This window comes from Manis javanica, chromosome 10, assembly GCF_040802235.1.
Source record: "Manis javanica isolate MJ-LG chromosome 10, MJ_LKY, whole genome shotgun sequence".
Classification (NCBI taxonomy): Eukaryota; Metazoa; Chordata; class Mammalia; order Pholidota; family Manidae; genus Manis; species Manis javanica.
In genome coordinates, this window is record NC_133165.1 from 33,534,547 (window position 1) to 33,552,145 (window position 17,599).

A 17,599-nucleotide genomic window follows, 5' to 3' on the forward strand; every position below is an offset into this window, starting at 1 on the left:
GGCGGAACGCGGAGGCGGATCTTTGGCCCAGCCCTGCCTGGAGCTGCCGGAAGGAAGACTGGCAGAGAGGGGCCGTTGGGGGCGCACGGAGCCCGCACGAGTCGAGGAGCGGGCGGCAGGGTGGGGAAAGGCCGAGGAGTCTGCGGCCCCAGGGAGGCTGGGGGTTGAAGTTTCGGCAGAGGGTCACCAGAGACCTCTCGATTGCCCATTCAAGCCTGCCCACTTTCTTTGGTGGTCCGACCCATCATCTTTACTGCCCCGGGGGAAAGCCTTGTGATGATGGCATCTTGGGAAGGACCAAAAGGAAAATGACATTTCTCGAAAGACCTCTTGCACTGCCTCTTTAAAATGACTCATTTCGGGGCGGAGGAGACGGTCCGACGAAATACCCAACTACACCGAGGAAGGAAGTAGTTTTGCCCCTATAAAACATGGCGAAAGCATTCTCGTCTCCAAGGGAACATCACGCAATGAGCTCAAGCGATGGGATTATTCTGCGCACGCGCTTAAGCGCACGCCACCGGAAATGATGGCGTCTCTACCACAGAGGGTGATTTAGTACGCGTGCGCATTAGGCTTTTCGGGCAGCTGTTGTGTGGAAATGGTGGAGAAGAAAACTTCGGGTATGTGATCCCCCAGCGGTTGGCCCCTTTCCTCCTTCTAAATCAGAACCTGGTCTAGGATTAACTCACACACAGATATTAATCTCAAGTCCCTTCCCCAGCCCTCGGGTTCTGGAGTCGGGGCGGCCCCCCATACCATTCATTCACATTTTATTGATGCTGTTCGGAGCCTGGCTCTAGGTTGGAGAAAGGCAAAAGATACTGATTATCCAAGAAGCGGCTTTACGGAAGGGCTTCAGACATGCATTTCAGAGTGATACGTGCTATGGCAGACGGAGGCACAGCTCTTGGGGGCAGGGAGGAGTGGCACCCAACCTAGCTTCTGGGATGGACGGGACAGGGAAGGCTTGCGGGGGTGGGGTGCGGGGAAGAATACGCTTGGATTGAGTCTTCAAAATTCTTGCGAGGGTGGGGTGCGGGGAAGAATACGCTTGGATTGAGTCTTCAAAATTCTTGCGAGGGTGGGGTGCGGGGAAGAATACGCTTGGATTGAGTCTTCAAAATTAAGTTACTCTTTCGCTCAGTTAAGGTACTCGGTGCGCGGGATTCACTACCGGCAGCTGGAATCTCACGTGTAAGGGGCAGAAAAACAAGTTGCTTAGGAAGCCAAGTCCACAGTTCGGGGCTTGCAGAGGAATAGTAAGAGAGGCTGGAGGGCTGGGAACAGGTACACTTTAAAGGCATTCTCTACATAGCAAAAGAGTTTGAACTCTATGGAGAGGGCACGGGAGAACTATCAAAGGCTTTTTAAGGCAGGGGAGTGACTGAAACAAGTTTATCTCTTAGAAAGGTAGTTCTGGCTTTTGGATTAGTGGAACTAGAGCAGCACTGTCCATGCTTCCTGGGATGACGGGAATGGTCTTAATCAGCACTGTTCAACATGGCAGCCTTTAGCCACATGTGACTACTGAGCACTTGAACTGTGGCTGGTACAGCTGAGGAACTGAATTTTACGTTTCATTTAATCTTAATTAATCTCCACTAAATCTAGATAACCACATGTGACTAGTGGCCACCTTGTTGTATAATGCAGATTTAGAGTGTGGAAAGCCAGCTGGAAGCTATTGAGTAGTCCAGATAAAGAGATGAGGGTGTTACCAAAGGGAAAGGGACTGGGAAGGATGGGTGGGAAGGGAGGGATAAGGGGAAAAAGAAAAGGGGCAATACTATTAGTAGACATAATGTACGGGGGGGCCACAGGGAGGGTTGTACAACAGAGAAGACAAGTAGTGATTCTATAGCATCTTACTATGCTGATGGACAGTGACTGTAATGGGGTATGTGGGGGGGACTTGGTGATGGGGGGAGTCTAGTAAACATAATGTTCCTCATGTAATTGTAGATTAGTGATACCAAAATAAAAAAATAAAAAAATAGATGAGGGTGGAACACTCTGCCAGGTTAACTTAAAATAATTTTTTTTAACTTAAGTATCATTGATATACAATCTTATGATGCTTTCACATACACAACATAGTCAACATTTACCCATATTATCAAGACCTTACCCCCTCCATTGCGGTCACTGTCTATCAGCATAGTAAGATGTTATAGTCATTAATTGTGTTCTCTATCCTGTACTACCGTCCCAGTGACCTACCTATATTGTGATTGTGAATTATAGTGCCCCTTAATCCCCTTCTCCCTCCCCACCCACCCTCCCCACTTTGGTAACCACTAGTCCCTTCTCAGTGTCTATGAGTCAACTGCTTTTTTGTTCCATTTTCCTTTGTGTTCATACTCCATAAATGAATGAAATCATTTGGTACTTGTCTTTGTCCACCTGAGTTATTTCACTGAGTATAATATCCTCTAGATCCATCCATGTTGTTGCAAATGGCAGGATTTCTTTTCTTTTTATGGATGAATAATATTCCCTTGTGTATGTGTACCACATATTCTTTATCCATTCACCTATTGATGGACACTTAGGTTGCTTCCATATCTTGGCTATTATAAATAGTGCAGGACACAGGCAGCGGAGAAGGGCAAGGCATCCAGCAAGCAGGAAAGGACTTTCTTCTCCCAGCTGACATACCTGCAACCTGCTTACAGCCACTGCTATCACCATGAAAAGACAAAAAAATTTAGTCCAGTCTAAAATAGTCCAGACAACCCCTGAGAGAGGATCTGCAGAGACAGACCTAACCAGTCTCCCTGAAAAAGAATTCAAAATAAAAATCATAAACATGCTGACAGAGCTGCAGAGAAATATACATGAGCTAAGGGACGACGTCTGGAGGGAGATTACAGAAATGAAACAATCTCTGGAAGGATTTATAAGCAGAATGGATAAGATGCAAGAGGCCATTGATGGAATAGAAACCAGAGAACAGGAATGCATAGAAGCTGATGCAGAGAGAGATAAAAGGATCTCCAGGAATGAAACAATATTAAGAGAACTGTGTGACCAATCCAAAAGGAACAATATCTGCATTATAGGAGTACCAGAAGAAGAACAGAGAGAAAAAGGGATAGAAAGTGTCTTTGAAAGAAATAATTGCTGAGAACTTCCCCAAACTGAGGGAGAAATAGTTGCTCAGACTATGGAAGCACACAGAACTCCCAACAGAAGGGACCCAAAGAGGACAACACCAAGACACATAATAATTAAAATGGCAAAGATCAAGGACAAGGACAGAGTATTAAAGGCAGCCAGAGAGAGAAAAAATGTCACCTACAAAGGAAAACCCATCAGGCTATCATCAGACTTCTCAACAGAAACCTTACAGGCCAGAAGAGAATGGCATGATATATTTAATGCAATGAAACAGAACCAAGGATACTGTATCCAGCACGATTATCATTTAAATATGAAGGAGGGATTAAACAATTCCCAGACAAGCAAAAGTTGAGGGAATTTGCATCCCCCAAACCACCTCTACAGGGTATTTTAGAGGGACTGCTCTAGATGTAAATAGTGCAGCAATAAACATAGGGGTGCATATGTCTTTTTGAATCAGGGATCTTGTTTTCTTCAGGTAAATTCCTAGGAGTGGAATTACTGGGTCAAATGGTATTTCTATTTTCAGTTTTTTGAGGAACCTCCAGATTGCTTTCTACAATGGTTGCACCAATTTACATTCCCACCAACAGTGTAGGAGGGTTCCCTTTTCTTGCTTCCTTGCCAGCATTTGTTGTTTCTTGTCTTTTGAATGTTGGCTCATCCTAACTGGTGTGAGGTGATATCTTATTGTGGTTTTAATTTGCATTTCCCTGATGATTAGCCATGTGGAGCATCTTTTCATGTGCCTGTTGGCCATCTGTATTTCTTCTCTGGAGAAGTGTCTGTTCAGATCCTCTGCCCATTTTTCAATCAGGTTATTTGTGTTGTGGGTGTTGAGTCATATGAGCTCTTTTGTTAACTGCTTATCATATAAATCATTGATGAATATATTCTCCCATACTGTAGGATGCCTTTTTGTTCTGCTGATGGTGTCTTTTGCTGTACAGAAGCTTTTTAGTTTGATGTTACCCCACTTGTTCATTTTTTATTTTGTTTCCCTTGCCCAAGGAGATAACGTTCAGGAAAAAGTTGCTCATGTTTATTTTCAAGAGATTTTGCCTATGTTTTCTTCTAAGAAATTTATGGTTTAATGACTTACATTCATGTCTTTGATCCATTTCGAGTTTACTTTGGTGTGTGGAGTTAGACAGTAATTCAGTTTCATTCTCTTTACATGTAGTTGTCCAGTTTTGCCAACACCAGTTGTTGAAGAGGCTTTCCTTTCTCCATTGTATATTCATGGGTCCTTTATCCTATATTAATTGACCATATATATGTGGGTTTATATCTGGGCTCTCTATTGTGTTCTTGTGCCAGTACCAAACTGTTTTGATTACTGAAGCTTTGTAGTAGAACTTGAAGTCAGGGAGTGTAATCCCCCCAGCTTTGTTCTTTCTCAGGATTGCTTTGGCTAGTCAGGGTCTTTTGTGGTTCCATATTAATTTAAGAACTGTTTGTTCTAGTAAATTGAAGAATGCTGTTGGTCTTTTTATAGGGTTTGCATTGAATCTGTAGATTGCTTTAGGCAGGATGGCCATTTTGACAATATTAATTCTTCTTATCCATGAGCATGAGATAGGCTTCCCAGGTGAACATTTAATAAATCCAATCATGTCACTTTTCCTAAAACCCCTTGCTGTATCTCTGTCACCCTCACCATAAAATCCCAAAATTCAAACTCCTTTGATACTTACAGGTAAGATTCTTAATACTCCTCCGGTCTTCATATCTGTGCTCCCACCCTCACCCCCAACATTCTTTGTATACCAGCCATAGTGAATTTCTTTTAATCTGTTGAAGGCACCACCGTCTCCCATCCATTCTCTCATATTGGTGCCAAGGCCTTTAACACCCTCCCCTCCCCTCACAACCAAGCTAACTTCTATTCATCTGTCAGGCCTCAGCCTAGACTTGCTTTCCTCTTGAAAATCTTCCTGACTACCCCTAGGCCAGTGTAGGTGTTTCTGCCATGTGGTCTATAACACTCTGTACTTCCTTCCCCACACTGTGTTGTGCTGGTTTGTTTGATCATTTGTACCCACTTGTAAGTTCTTGGTGTATTCCCAGAGCCTGGGGCATAGCCTAGCTCTTGGAAGGGAGGCAGTATTGTGTAGTGATCAACAGCATGTTTTTTTGATGCTGGGCAGTTCTGTGTTTGAATTCTGACCCAGCCACTAGCAATTCAAACTCTGGAAACGTTTCTTAATTTCTGAACTTTAGTAAGCTGGGAATGATAATGACACCTGTCATGTAAGGGTTGTTAAAGGAGTACACTTATGCAAAGAGCCTCAGAGTGCATGCCTGGTAAGTGTTAGCCACTGGCATTGATGCCATTATTATGGTTACAGGCACTCCATAAATGTTTGTTTAGTGAATAAAGAGAGTTATATCAAGGAAGCAATTGGAAGGTCTCTTTCAAACTGAGGGAGTTAGTCAACACAGTCTTCAGGTGTAGAGAGCTCAGGGTTCTAGAAATGCACACTGGATTTGGCCCTAGGACTTCACTGGTATCCTGAGTGTGAGTGGTTCCCATTGAATGGAAGTCATTTCATTGGGGGCTGAGGAGTGGATGGGAGGTGAGGAAATGAAATAGTCACGTGGCCTTCTCTCACAGGAGAGTCACTGCGATGTTGGGTAGACATTTGAGAGTTCAGCAGGCTTTTCCACTGAGGGGATTTTTGTCAGGTGAGGAGGAGGAGTTGAAGATGCAAGAGTTGGGGAAGACCTGAGCTGGAGGTGAAGGGGTGCATTTAGCTGGGACTTGGGTGCACCCAGTTGGAATGGAAGGAAGGTGGGTGCCCATGCAATTGTGTTTGGGGGTGGGCTGCAAGGTCAGCGTTTCTGCCCATGGGTGACCTGTTTCCTTTGAGGTTGGAGATGAGATTGCTCAGCATGAAGGCCAAGCGCACTAAGGTTCCAGTGGAGCCTGGAAGCCCTGAATGTACAGTGGCCTCCATCAGCACAGCTGTGATTTCTTTCAGCAGTGATTGGGAGGAAAGACTGGGGCCAAAGGGATGGATAATAGGCACTAGTAACTGAAATGGTGATCTTAGTTGGCAAAGAGGCAAACCAGAGGGACCAACATATTGGCAGAAGGTACAGGGGCCAAGGGCTTGGTGACTAGAATGAGATCAGAGAACTGTGACTCCACACTCCCTGGACATCTTCCACACACTACTCAGAGCCAAGGCTGCCCAGTTCTGTGCCCCCCTGTAACTCTTCTGGCTCTACTGGTCTAGTTCGCTCCCAGGACCCTGGACAGCGGCGGGTGCTGGACCGGGCAGCCCGGCAGCGTCGCATCAACAGGCAGCTTGAGGCCTTGGAGAATGACAACTTCCAGGACGATCCCCATGCAGGACTCCCACAGCTTGGCAAAAGGCTGCCTCAGTTTGATGATGATGCAGACACTGGTGAGGCGGGTGGAGGAGAAAGGGAGGACCAGGGTGGGGAGGCAAGAGTGAAGGAAAGGGGGAGGAGCCGCCCAGGTCAGGGTTGTAGCAGGACGTCAGGCTGGGGTACAAACAACCCAGGAGTTCTCTGCTCTTCCAGGAACTGGCTCCTGTGACTGTGAGCCAACCACTCTCCCCATTCTGTGCCTGTTGCCTCTCGTGTATGTAGACAAAATAAGATGGAATAAGTGAGCTCTGAGATCCCTTCCAGCTCAGAGACAAAGCCTTAGACTTAGGGTGTGTATGGAGATGAATGTAGGGTCACATCGGAGGGCAGGGAGGGAAAATGATGGTGGAGGGAAGCAGACTTAGAATCCACGTGAGTATGTGGGCAGGGAATGGGTATGTGGGTATTGGGAATAAGGGAAAGATGGTGTCTTTCTTGGTGTGCCAAGTAACTGATTGCTCTTTATCTCTAGGCAAGAAAAAGAAGAAAACCCGTGGTGATCATTTTAAACTTCGCTTTCGAAAAAATTTTCAGGCCTTGCTGGAGGAGCAGGTGAGAGGGGAGCTGGCCTAGGACGGCCCAACAGGGACAGGAGAACCCACAGAGATCCTTGCCCCTGGTGGGTGTTTGCTACGTGGGTGAACAGAGGAGTTGTGGAGCCTGGCCTGTGTCTCTGCAGAACCTGAGTGTGGCCGAGGGACCCAACTACCTGACAGCCTGTGCGGGACCCCCGTCCCGGCCCCAGCGCCCTTTCTGTGCTGTCTGTGGCTTCCCCTCCCCCTATACCTGCGTCAGCTGTGGTGCCCGGTACTGCACTGTTCGCTGTCTTGGCACGCACCAGGAGACCAGGTGAGCTTGGAACTGCCCCTGGGGCCACATGCTCTTCCTCCTACCCCCACAGCCTCCCGGACCCTCTCCTTGTCCTGGACCGCTTCTACCTGCAGGTGCCTGAAGTGGACTGTGTGAGCCTGGGCATCCCCGGAGAGGAAGGCCCTCCGTGCATCACTCCAGCCTCAGAGAGGTCATCACCAAAACACGAGGCACTCCTCTGGACAGACAGGGCCATTCGCTTGCCCAACAAAGCTGTGTCTTACCTACCAAGGAAGACCGGTCTCAGCTCCAGGGACTGTGTGGCGGGGAAGTGGGCCAGGCCTGCAGAGTGCTGTTGTAATAAAAGATCTCATGCGAGGAGGAGAGTTTGGGCTGCCTGTTTGATCACGTGGTGTTTTCACGGGTAAGGGTGAGGGCAGTGGGTCTCCTGTTTCTCCGACTCGCTGCTCTGTGTCGTTCTTCTTGCCAAACACCCCTCCACTGTCTGCCCCTCTGGGTCCGTGACCATGAAAGATTGGGCCCCATTCTCCTGCCACTCCCATGCCTCTGTGTTTCTTGGCTGCTGCTTCATGGTGTTTTTTGGTTATAATTTAGTGTTTGCTGTTGCTTTTTGTTTCTCTAGTTCCTCTAAGTATCTTTTGAGTACAGGCAGGTCTGGGTGACAGGGAAATGGAGTGAGGGGTGCAGAATGATACAGAGAGCCTCTCTCTCTCTCCTCTGGTACTTAACCAGAATGGGAGAGGTCAGCCCTTGTCCTTGGTGCCACCAGTCAGAGGGGGCGCTTGGTACTGGGGGATTCTGTGTGTGTAATTATTAGCAGCAGAGAAAACCCAGAAGTTTTGGGGAAGCCTGGGGAAAATTCATGTAGAGGCACCTGTTTTTCTTGGCCCTGGATGCTGTAACCTTTGTGTGGTACTGGAACTCCTCATACCCATGTGTGGGTTATTAAGCGAATTATGAGCTATATGAGCTCATAAGTCTCTTGGAGTTGTTGTCTTTAGACCTGGTAACCATTGGCCAGAAAGCAAAGCAGGTGCTTTGGAAGTATTTGTTAACCAGGTGACCTCAATAGGATATTGACATCTGGCAAAGTCAGAGTTAGGCCCTTCTTCCCACTTGTGGGAACTTCTTTGGGGCTGGTCAGTGTTCCTGGTGTCTTCCTGAGGAACTGCCTGCCCCTTCTCTGGAGACTAGTGGTGGGGCCAGTGGTGCTGGTGACGGCTGAGTGATAGTGAGAACATGGTTTAGAGACAGTCTTACGTGTGGTGGTTTCAAAAGATGGCTGTAAAGTTTTGGCTATCCTTGCATCAAAAGGTGGGGTCTTTGACCCCTTTCCCCTGGGATCTGGGCAGGCTTAGGACTGCTTCAACCAGTAGAGGGGGGGCTGAAGTAAGACCATGTGACATTCAAAAGGCAGTGCAGTTCCTGCCTTGTCCCTAGGACACTTGCTTTTGGATCTCAGCTACTGTGTAAGAAACCCAACCATTCTGAACGTCACCAGGCTCTAGGGAAGCCCAGGCTACATGTGCAGGTGCTCATATGTTGACAGGCCCTGCTGAGCCACGCCTTCAAGCCACCCCAGCCCAGGCTTTCTTAATGGGAGGCCATGTCCAGATGATCCCAGCCCCCAGGCAACAGGTCACCCTAGCCACTTGAGTCTTCTCAGCTGTGACCTCAGTATCATGAGCAGACACAAACTGTCTTGGGTGCCCTGCCTAAATTCTTGATGTATAGTGTCTGTGTTTATAACAAATGGCTTGGGATGGTTACACAGCACAGCAATAGTAACTGGGACACCAAGAACCCACTTTTCTGGCAGCTGACTCCTGGCCCAGGTCTGTATTGTCTCTCTCCTAGAAAGGGAAACTTTCCTGGGTCCTCACCTCTTTATTGCCCTTTCCACCAAGAAGTACACTCGAGAAAGAAAATAGAAGAAAAGACTGTTTCTTGCCTGAGAAATACCATCTGTTCTTTTCTGTGATCACCTGCTTCAGAATTTGTCGGATTTCCAGTCGGGTTTATTTTCTGCACCAGACCTAGTTGATGCAACATAATTTAAAAGCTTCTCAATTTTTGATATCCATATTCAGGCCCAGATAAGGAAACTGTGCTCTAGACCAAGTGTCTCCTTGCACAACTGTGAGAAAGGTGGAGAATAGAGTGACTTTTTAAATCTCCAGCTGCCTGGAAGGATCTCTCTGCTCTTTTCAGTTTCCTAGAGTTGGATCTCCCCACATCTGCTCCTTGACGACTCTTATCAATAATTATGAATGCCACTCTTGAAACCACTTGCGACCCCTCCTCCCTTTTGCTGGATGAGACAGTCCAACGGCAATGGAGAGGGGCAGGTGACAGCCTGGGGTCCAAGACCTGAGATGACCTTGGGAGCTGCCCCAGCACCCCTTGCTTGGCCAGTGGCTACATGACACCCTCAACCCCTGAACAGTTCACAGTACAAATATATTTATGCATCCGTTTAGAATACAAACACACAGGCAAGTCCCTGCTCTGCCCGCTCAGCCGCTTAGAGCCCAGAAAACAAAGAGGGATCAGCCTCAGGAGTCCCAGGGAAGTCCTCAGTAGGCAGGTTATTGGACAGACGAAGCAGGCGTGACCAAGGCGGGGCTCCGACCGGGGAGGCGTGGCCTGAGGTGCAGTTAGCTAGGCGTGGCTTGCAGGGGCAGGCACCAGCAGCCCGGGGCTGGGGGATCCTTCTCTACTGGGGGCAGTGGGAAGGGAATGGGGTCCACAGGCGTCTTATACGTAAGCGTTTTTCCCGTACTTTCCAAAGCTGCTGTCGCCTTCCTCATCTGAAGACGCGGGGTGCAGGCGGGCAGGGAAGCCGGCGGACGGCAGGGCTGCTTTGTAGGGAAGACCGGCACTATAGCGAGAGGGGCTGGGTCAGGGGGGTGCGCACTCGCCTCCCACCTCCACTTCCCCCGCCACTCGCCCGCCCGTACCTGGCGGTAGGGTTCCCGTCGCGAGCGCTACGGCAGTTGGAGCAGAGGCAGATGCCGCCCAGGATGGCGAGCAGGGAGGCGCTCCAGCCCAAGTAGAGGGAGGGGCCCAGCTCGTACCTGGGAACAAGGACGGCGCGCGGCGGCGCTAGCTGCGGGGACAGGGCCGAGTCCCACCCACTGCCCTCGAGGGTGGGGCTCCCACACTCACTTGGTTCCGGGATACAAGGGGTCGAAGAAGTCCCGGGTGATGTTGAAGGCGTACCAGGAGATGGCCACCATCCCGCAGACACCTGGAGAGAGAGGAAGGACGGAACTGGTGCCCTCTGCGGCTCGGGGAGGAAGTGAATTCCGGGGCAGGGGCGGCCCAGAGGGCAGGACGGGGGGCATAGAGTTCAGCAAATGCATTCCCTGCCTTTCTTTTTTTCCCCTTCCCCGGCTAATGAGCCTTCTGTTTCCTGGGGTCAACTTCCTCATCCAGCACCCAAGACCCAGCTGCAGCCCAGCTTTCTTGTCCAGGCCCCCACATTCTGCTCCTCAGTCCGCCATTGCTCCCTTTATCCCCACCTGCCTTCTTCATACCTACTCCTGGCGCGTGGATCACAAGGTTTCCTCACTTGAAATCTGCCCCATCCAAATCCTACCCATCCTTCAAAGTCCAGGCAGCCTCCCCCGACTAGCCCTGGCACCCCTTTCCTTTGTCCTCCCCAATCCCATGGCACAGAGCCTGTGCCATGCCTTAGCCACTCAGTGCAGCGAAGGCCTGAAGCCGGCGAGGCCCCTGGACTACAGGACCAGCCTTAGCACCCTCTGGGTGGCTCCTCCAGGGAATCATCTGACCTTTCTGAGCCTGTTTCCAGATCTGGAGAACAGGACAACACCCACCCTGCTTTGAGGCTTGTGAGGTGATGTGTGCAGGTGTGTGTTATAAACTGAAAGGGGGTGGCCAGTTGTATGGTATTGTTCAGTGTGTGTGTGTGATGTGTGCAGATGTGTGTTATAAACTGAAAGGGGGTGGCCAGTTGTATAGTACTGTTCTTCAAGTTCAGTGTGTGTGTATGTGTGTGTGTGTGTACACGAATGTCTGGTCTTCCTAGCCAGGCAGGTGTGTGTGTGTGTGCGCGAATGTCTGGTCTTCCTAGCCAGGCAGGTGTGTGTGTGTGTGAATGTCTGGTCTTCCTAGCCAGGCAGGTGTGTGTGTGTGTGTGTGTGTGTGTGAATGTCTGGTCTTCCTAGCCAGGCAGGTGTGTGTGTGTGTGTGTGTGTACGAATGTCTGGTCTTCCTAGCCAGGCTGTAAGCCTGGGAGGGCGGGCATTTACCACTGGAGTCCCTCCCACACCTCGCTCATGCCTGGCTCCTAGTGGGGGCTTTGAGGCTTGTGAGGTGATGTGTGCAGATGTGTGTTATGAACTGAAAGGGGGTGCCAGTTGTATGGTATTGTTCTGTGTGTGTGTGCGAATGTCTGGTCTTCCTAGCCAGGCAGGTGTGTGTGTGTGTGTGTGTGTGTGTGTGTGTACGAATGTCTGGTCTTCCTAGCCAGGCAGGTGTGTGTGTGTGTGTACGAATGTCTGGTCTTCCTAGCCAGGCAGGTGTGTGTGTGTGTGGGTGTGTGTGTACGAATGTCTGGTCTTCCTAGCCAGGCAGGTGTGTGTGTGTGTGTGTGTGTGTGTGTGCGTGTACGAATGTCTGGTCTTCCTAGCCAGGCTGTAAGCCCGGGAGGGCGGGCATTTACCACTGGAGTCCCTCCCACACCTCGCTCATGCCTGGCTCCTAGTGGGGGCTTTGAGGCTTGTGAGGTGATGTGTGCAGATGTGTGTTATGAACTGAAAGGGGGTGGCCAGTTGTATGGTATTGTTCTGTGTGTGTGTGTGTGTGTGTGTGTGTGTGTGTGTGTGTGTACACGAATGTCTGGTCTTCCTAGCCAGGCTGTAAGCCCGGGAGGGCAGGCATTTACCACTGGAGTCCCTCCCACACCTCGCTCATGCCTGGCTCCTAGTGGGGGCTCAAGAAACATGGAGTCATTTATAGTCAAAGAGATTTGGGAAGTAGGGGTGAGCAGGAAGAAAGGGAAGAGCTGAGCCCAAGAGGGCAGGTGCCCACCCAATTGGGAAGATGGGGCAAGTGCAAGCAGTGGGGAGCCAGAGATGACAGAGAACCCCAGGACTTGCCAGTGAGGGCCACTCCCAACACCCACCCCACACACAGTGCAGGTCCCATTCATCATCTTCCCCCAATTACCAGCCAATATGTGTAGGGCCCCCGCGGTGGCTGCCAGCTTGGCTTTCCTGGAGGGCACCATGCCCCCGATGTTTGTGCAGCGCAACCCCACCATGCCTAGGAAGAGGCCCAGGAAGCCCAGGAGGATGGCTGTAATCATGAGCGCCCGGCAGGCCTGGATGTACCCTGTGGAGGTGGGTACAATTATGGGTCCCTGAGCGAAGCCCTTCCCTCCATCTCCCCTCCACCCAACCCACGAGAGCCAGCCCCTTACAGCCCCTGCTCTGATCTTAGTCCATAAAGGTGCACAAGTCCTCTCCTTCCTGTTCAGATTATATCTAGCCCGTACCACACCCCCTCCTTTTCCCAGGAGCTTGCCTCAGTCCCAAGGGGTCTCAGCTCCCGCCATGCCAACCCCTGCATCTGGTGCACTTGGCCGGTACCTAGGTTAATGGGCTTCCCCTTGGCACTACTGACGCTTTGCCTGGATAATGCTTTGTTCAGGGGGCCATCCTGTGCATTCTAGGGTTTAGCAGCATCCTCAGCCTCTGCCTGGTAGATGTCAGTAGCAATACCCCCCCACCCCCCCAAGCAGGACTATAAGAAATGTCCAGACATTGTCAAATGACCTCTGGGTGGGGCAAAATTGCCCATGGTTGAGATCCCCTCCTGTTAGGTCAGCACCACACTCTGTTATGTGTTACAGAAACTGTACCTGGTCACCCCCGGCCCCTTCCCCAGGTTAGCTTCTCTCCAGGGCCACCCAGTGCCTAGCACAGTGCCCAACATCCTGAACTGAGCTGCTTCCTGCAGTGACCTGTAGAGGGCCACAGTGGCCTGCAGGTTGTTGGGTTGAGGGCAGGTTCTGATCTGGAAGGTGGGATATCTGGGCCCAGGACCAATCCAAATCAGTCCAGCTCATGTGCTTTTAGTGCCTCAGTTTCCCCTTTCTCAAAGCTGGAGGAAATGGTTGGTTCCCTTCCCCCTTCTCTGTCTTTGATAGTTGCCAAGCACTCCAAGGACCTTGCACCCCTTTCCCGGGTGGGGCAAGTACCATCAGTACTGAAGGGGAAAGGCTGGGTCCCTGCCAGGAGGATGTTGGGGGGTAGGGAGGAGGGACAAAGTTCTCTGGGAGCACTTTCTCACTCCCAGCCACTCCCTCCAAAGTTCCCGCCCTCTCCCCATATCCCATAATCTTTCTCCACCCACCATCCCCATCTGCGGCTGACCAACTCTGGGTCCCAAGAGCTCTGGTAGACAAAGGGCAGAATACTGAAGGGCCCTGTGAGCACGTGGGCTGAGTGGCTGGGTGGTGACTCAGTGCTAGTCAGGACTTCTCTCAGGCCCACAGGCATCAACCAGCATCCAACTCAGGAGCCTGGCCTCCAGCCTCTACCACCCCTGCGACTCTGGGCAGGTTAATGCGCATCCTTGCAGTTGTCTCATTTCTGCGAATGAGGTTATTAAGGGCCCAAAGGCAGGGCTATTGTGACTAGCACTGAAATGGTGTATGTGGACCACCCAGCATGGCTGGTCCCCAGAGGAGCCCAGCACCAGGCAGCTGCGCCGTGCCCACCCCCTTGGGCACACTCTTGCCCACTTTCTCTCTCAGGCCAACCACAGCAGTTCCAAGTGGGGCCCCTCTCTGTGGACAAGCTCACAGCAAAGGCCCCTCCCTGCACCATGGTGTGATTGAGGGGTAGGTGAGGTGGGGATGGCCAGGGCCGCAGAGCTGGCTGCCGCCAATTTCTCTTCTGCCCACTTAGCATCCTGGGCTTCTGTCCAGATCACACTCATCTTTAATAGGGGCTTTGGGGGATACTTGCCTTGTACAGAGTTAAGTCCTAGAAACAAGGATAAAGGCATGAAGCCCCTGTCTCAGGACATTCTGGGAATATTGAGGGTACAAGAGACCCACCCGAACCACCTGACTGCTCAGTGAGTCTTTGACATTCATGGGGGGTTTTGTGGAGCCCTGCTCCAAGTCCAGTGTTGGTTTCATTCTTTGCCCTACCACCTAGCACCTGCAGAGAGGGTCCTGGAGGAGCAAGATGGCTCCGGCAGGACCCAGTGAGGGCTTGGGAGCAGCACCACAAGGCTCCCGGGTCATCCCCTTGTGGTCTCTGGCACAGGTCAACTGAAGGAGACTGCCCTGGGGAATGACAGGGAGCTTACAGGGAGACGAGGAAGCAGGAAGGTGCTACATCCACTAGGGAGAACCTTTCTGGGCCCGAAGAGCTGTGGGCTCCAGTCTGCCAAGAACCTCAACAAATACAATGTCCAGAGAACCCTGCACATATACACATATATGCCCTAGCTGCTTACGGTGGAGAACTCACACCTGCGAAAAGATTCCCTTTAACAGGCCCTTTAGAACTCGCTGTAGCAGTGGGACCAATGCCCCATAGAAGTCTGGTGAAGCTTTTGAGACTTTTAAGTCTCTCACCCTAAGAATGGGCCCCCTCTTCATCCCACAAAGACCACGGCACCATCCCCTCTCCAAGATACAATGCTAACATCCACCATGTGTCTACATATGCTAATGTATCCTACATGTTAGGAGCCTGCATGCTTTATCTCATGAATGGCAGGTATAGAACCCAGTACTTGGATGCTCTAAGACAAAGTGCCACATTAGAGCAGGGAGACACATGTGATGAGGTCTCACTGCAGTTCCAGATAGGGGGCTGCCTCCAGTTCTTCCACTGCAAGAGTCCAGGTCCCTGACCTCGAGTCAGGCCTCCATTAGTCATATGATGCCCTAGGCTGGACCACAGGTAGCACCCACCCTCCTCAGGGGTTCCTCCAACCTCCCGCCTCCCTGTGCTCATGCAGCTCCCCCAGCCCAGTTGTACCAGAGAGGGCCAGCATGGATGGAAACTCCCAGCAGTTGTAGACTCCGAGGGAGTCAGTAGCACAGCTATACCAGAGGTTCTCGAAGATGGTGTTGGTGGTGATGACGCTCCCATGCACGGTGGACACTCGCCAGTAGCCATGTGGCAGGGTTACCCCCAGCATCAGCAGCCCCAGGGCTGCCGTGAAGAAGCCGAAGGTTTCCACAGCCACGGACATGGTGGGGTGTAGGGCCCAAGGGGCAGCTGGGGAGGGGCTAAGCCCCTGAGGAGCTTGGAGGGCTGTAGATAAGGAAGGGTGCTGAGGCAGGCTGGGGAAAGAGGAGGTAGGGAGGGGTGGGAGGCAAGGCGCCTGGGGCTGGGGTCTGTCTTCTGGCTTCTGCCTCCTCTCTGGGTTTCTTGGCTTCCCTGCAGGTCAGTCATAGGAATGAGCCAGAAGCGCTCTGCAGCTGTTGACAGGAGATGCAGGGAATAAACGAAACCGGCCAAAAGTCCACCTCCTCCCCCAGCCACTGGGCTCCCGCCCCGCAAGGGTGGGGGGAAAGGCCTTACAGGGAGTGACTAACGGATACTGCCAAGGAGGGGCCCCCATGAGAGGCAGTGGGAGCCAAGGGGAAGTGTCTCTGACTCAGCTTTCATCGGGGCCCAGAGAATAGAAGAGGGACAAGGAGAGACAAGGTAACTGAGACAAGAGACACACAGTGACCACAGACAGGCCCACTGCAGCCTTCAATGGGGACAGACCTAGGGAGCAGAGCCACCTCCTCTGGATATTGATGACAATTCAAGAAATTCAGAGATCAAGGGGTTGGGGCATTAAGTCTGCACAGAAGGTTAAGGTTGACTAACGGAACGGGGTATCTGGGAGAAACCCATGGCTTTGGAGTTCAACCTGGATTCAAGCCAGACCCCACCGTTTACCAAAGTGATGTGCACATGCAGTTTGAGGCCCTTGAACTTGTTTGTGTCTCTGAACTGTAACAACTATTCACCTTCATAGGTTGTATCAAGAGTTGAACTGTAACGACTACTCACCTTCATAGGTTGTATCGAGCAGTGACCACAGGTCAACAGCTCCCCGCACGTGTGAACTGCTCTATACTGGGTGACTGTCCTGTGTCTGGGAGCTGCAGGCCCGCGTGAGGCCACCAGGAGGTTGCTGTCTTTCAAACTTCAACTTCCTGAACTTGAGTCTCCCCCCTTGTTGGGTTGATCTTTGACTTTCGGCAACAAGTTTGATCTTGCTGCCAAGGGGCCCCGAGTGGAATAAATCACAGGCCCAGAACGTGTGGCTAATCTAGGCAGCTCGGTTATCAGAACTGTCACCAGACCATTAATTATGAGGTTAGAAATCTCTGGGTCCCCACCCCAAGCTGAGGCTGAGCACCTGTCCTGGTGTGGACTGGACTCACTTCTTTCCCCAAGGCCGCAGCTGGGACTGCTCTAGTTCTTTTCTGGGGAACGTGGCTGGGACTGTTTCTAAGGCGCCTATCCTACACACAGGCCATCCCTGAGCTGAAGTGTAACCCCCATTCTCCCCTCCCTGTGTCAGGCTCCTCCTGGATCCCCCCGAGCTGGATTGGCTTGGCTGTGGAACGAGAGGTATGCAGTGAAGCAAGACAGGCCCATGCTGAGCCTGGCACGGGGTGGGTGTGGGGCAAAACAGGCTGGGTGGGGACGGGTCCCAACCTTCCATCTATGAGGCTACAACCTGGACGTCCTGCGTTCCTGACTTCTCCCAAGAACCCCGCTGACTCCACACCATACTTAGCAGCCCCCACCTCCCCTAAGGGGGACAGGGGAGGAGGAAGGGGAGGAAAGGGGAAAGACAAAGGGAGGGAAGGGTGGAGGTTTTGGAAGAAACTAGGTGGGAGGCCCCCCTGGTGTGGAAAACTCCATGTGCTAAGAGGCAGCTGAGTGGGTCAGAGGAGATGGGAGACATAAATCCTGGCCTGTCCCCTCAGCTCTGCCCTTCCTGCCTCCGGTCACTGCTTTCTCCCAGGATTCCAGGGCTGTGCGAGGCCATGTCCCTGGCTGCCTACCATGCCAAGGACATGACTTTGGGGGAGGGGGAGGAAGGAAGGGTGTGGGGTCTGGGTGGCTCCACAGACAAAGGAGAACCCACACCACCAGCGTGGGGGTAGGAGTAGGAGGGCACACAGCAGGAAAGGACCACATGACCCCCACCTCTGGGCCCTTCCTCAACATGGACACGG

The 17,599-nt window shown here is 51.6% G+C and overlaps 2 protein-coding genes across 3 annotated transcripts; one reads left to right on the forward strand and one right to left on the reverse strand.

Annotated features, from left to right (window-relative positions):
• Nucleotides 1-457: 457 nt before the first annotated feature.
• Nucleotides 458-7,714, forward strand: ZNHIT1 (zinc finger HIT-type containing 1). The gene is made up of 5 exons (XM_017658389.3): nt 458-623; nt 6,369-6,539; nt 6,998-7,077; nt 7,205-7,374; nt 7,470-7,714. Exons 1-5 carry the CDS (start codon nt 602-604, stop codon nt 7,489-7,491), a joined length of 465 nt encoding a protein of 154 aa, XP_017513878.1. The 5' UTR covers nt 458-601; the 3' UTR covers nt 7,492-7,714.
• A 2,083-nt stretch (nt 7,715-9,797) lies between these two features.
• CLDN15 (claudin 15) lies at nt 9,798-17,458 on the reverse strand. Of its 2 annotated transcripts, XM_017658412.3 has the most exons (6): nt 16,419-17,458; nt 15,387-15,832; nt 12,553-12,717; nt 10,525-10,606; nt 10,317-10,433; nt 9,798-10,237 (listed from the first exon to the last, which is right to left on the reverse strand). In XM_017658412.3, exons 2-6 carry the CDS (start codon nt 15,601-15,603, stop codon nt 10,114-10,116), a joined length of 705 nt encoding a protein of 234 aa, XP_017513901.1. In that variant the 5' UTR covers nt 15,604-15,832; nt 16,419-17,458; the 3' UTR covers nt 9,798-10,113. The 2 variants fall into 2 exon arrangements, with proteins under 2 accessions (XP_017513901.1, XP_017513892.1); XM_017658403.3 differs by lacking the exon at nt 16,419-17,458 and having other exon boundaries at nt 15,387-16,369.
• Between the last annotated feature and the right edge of the window lie 141 nt (nt 17,459-17,599).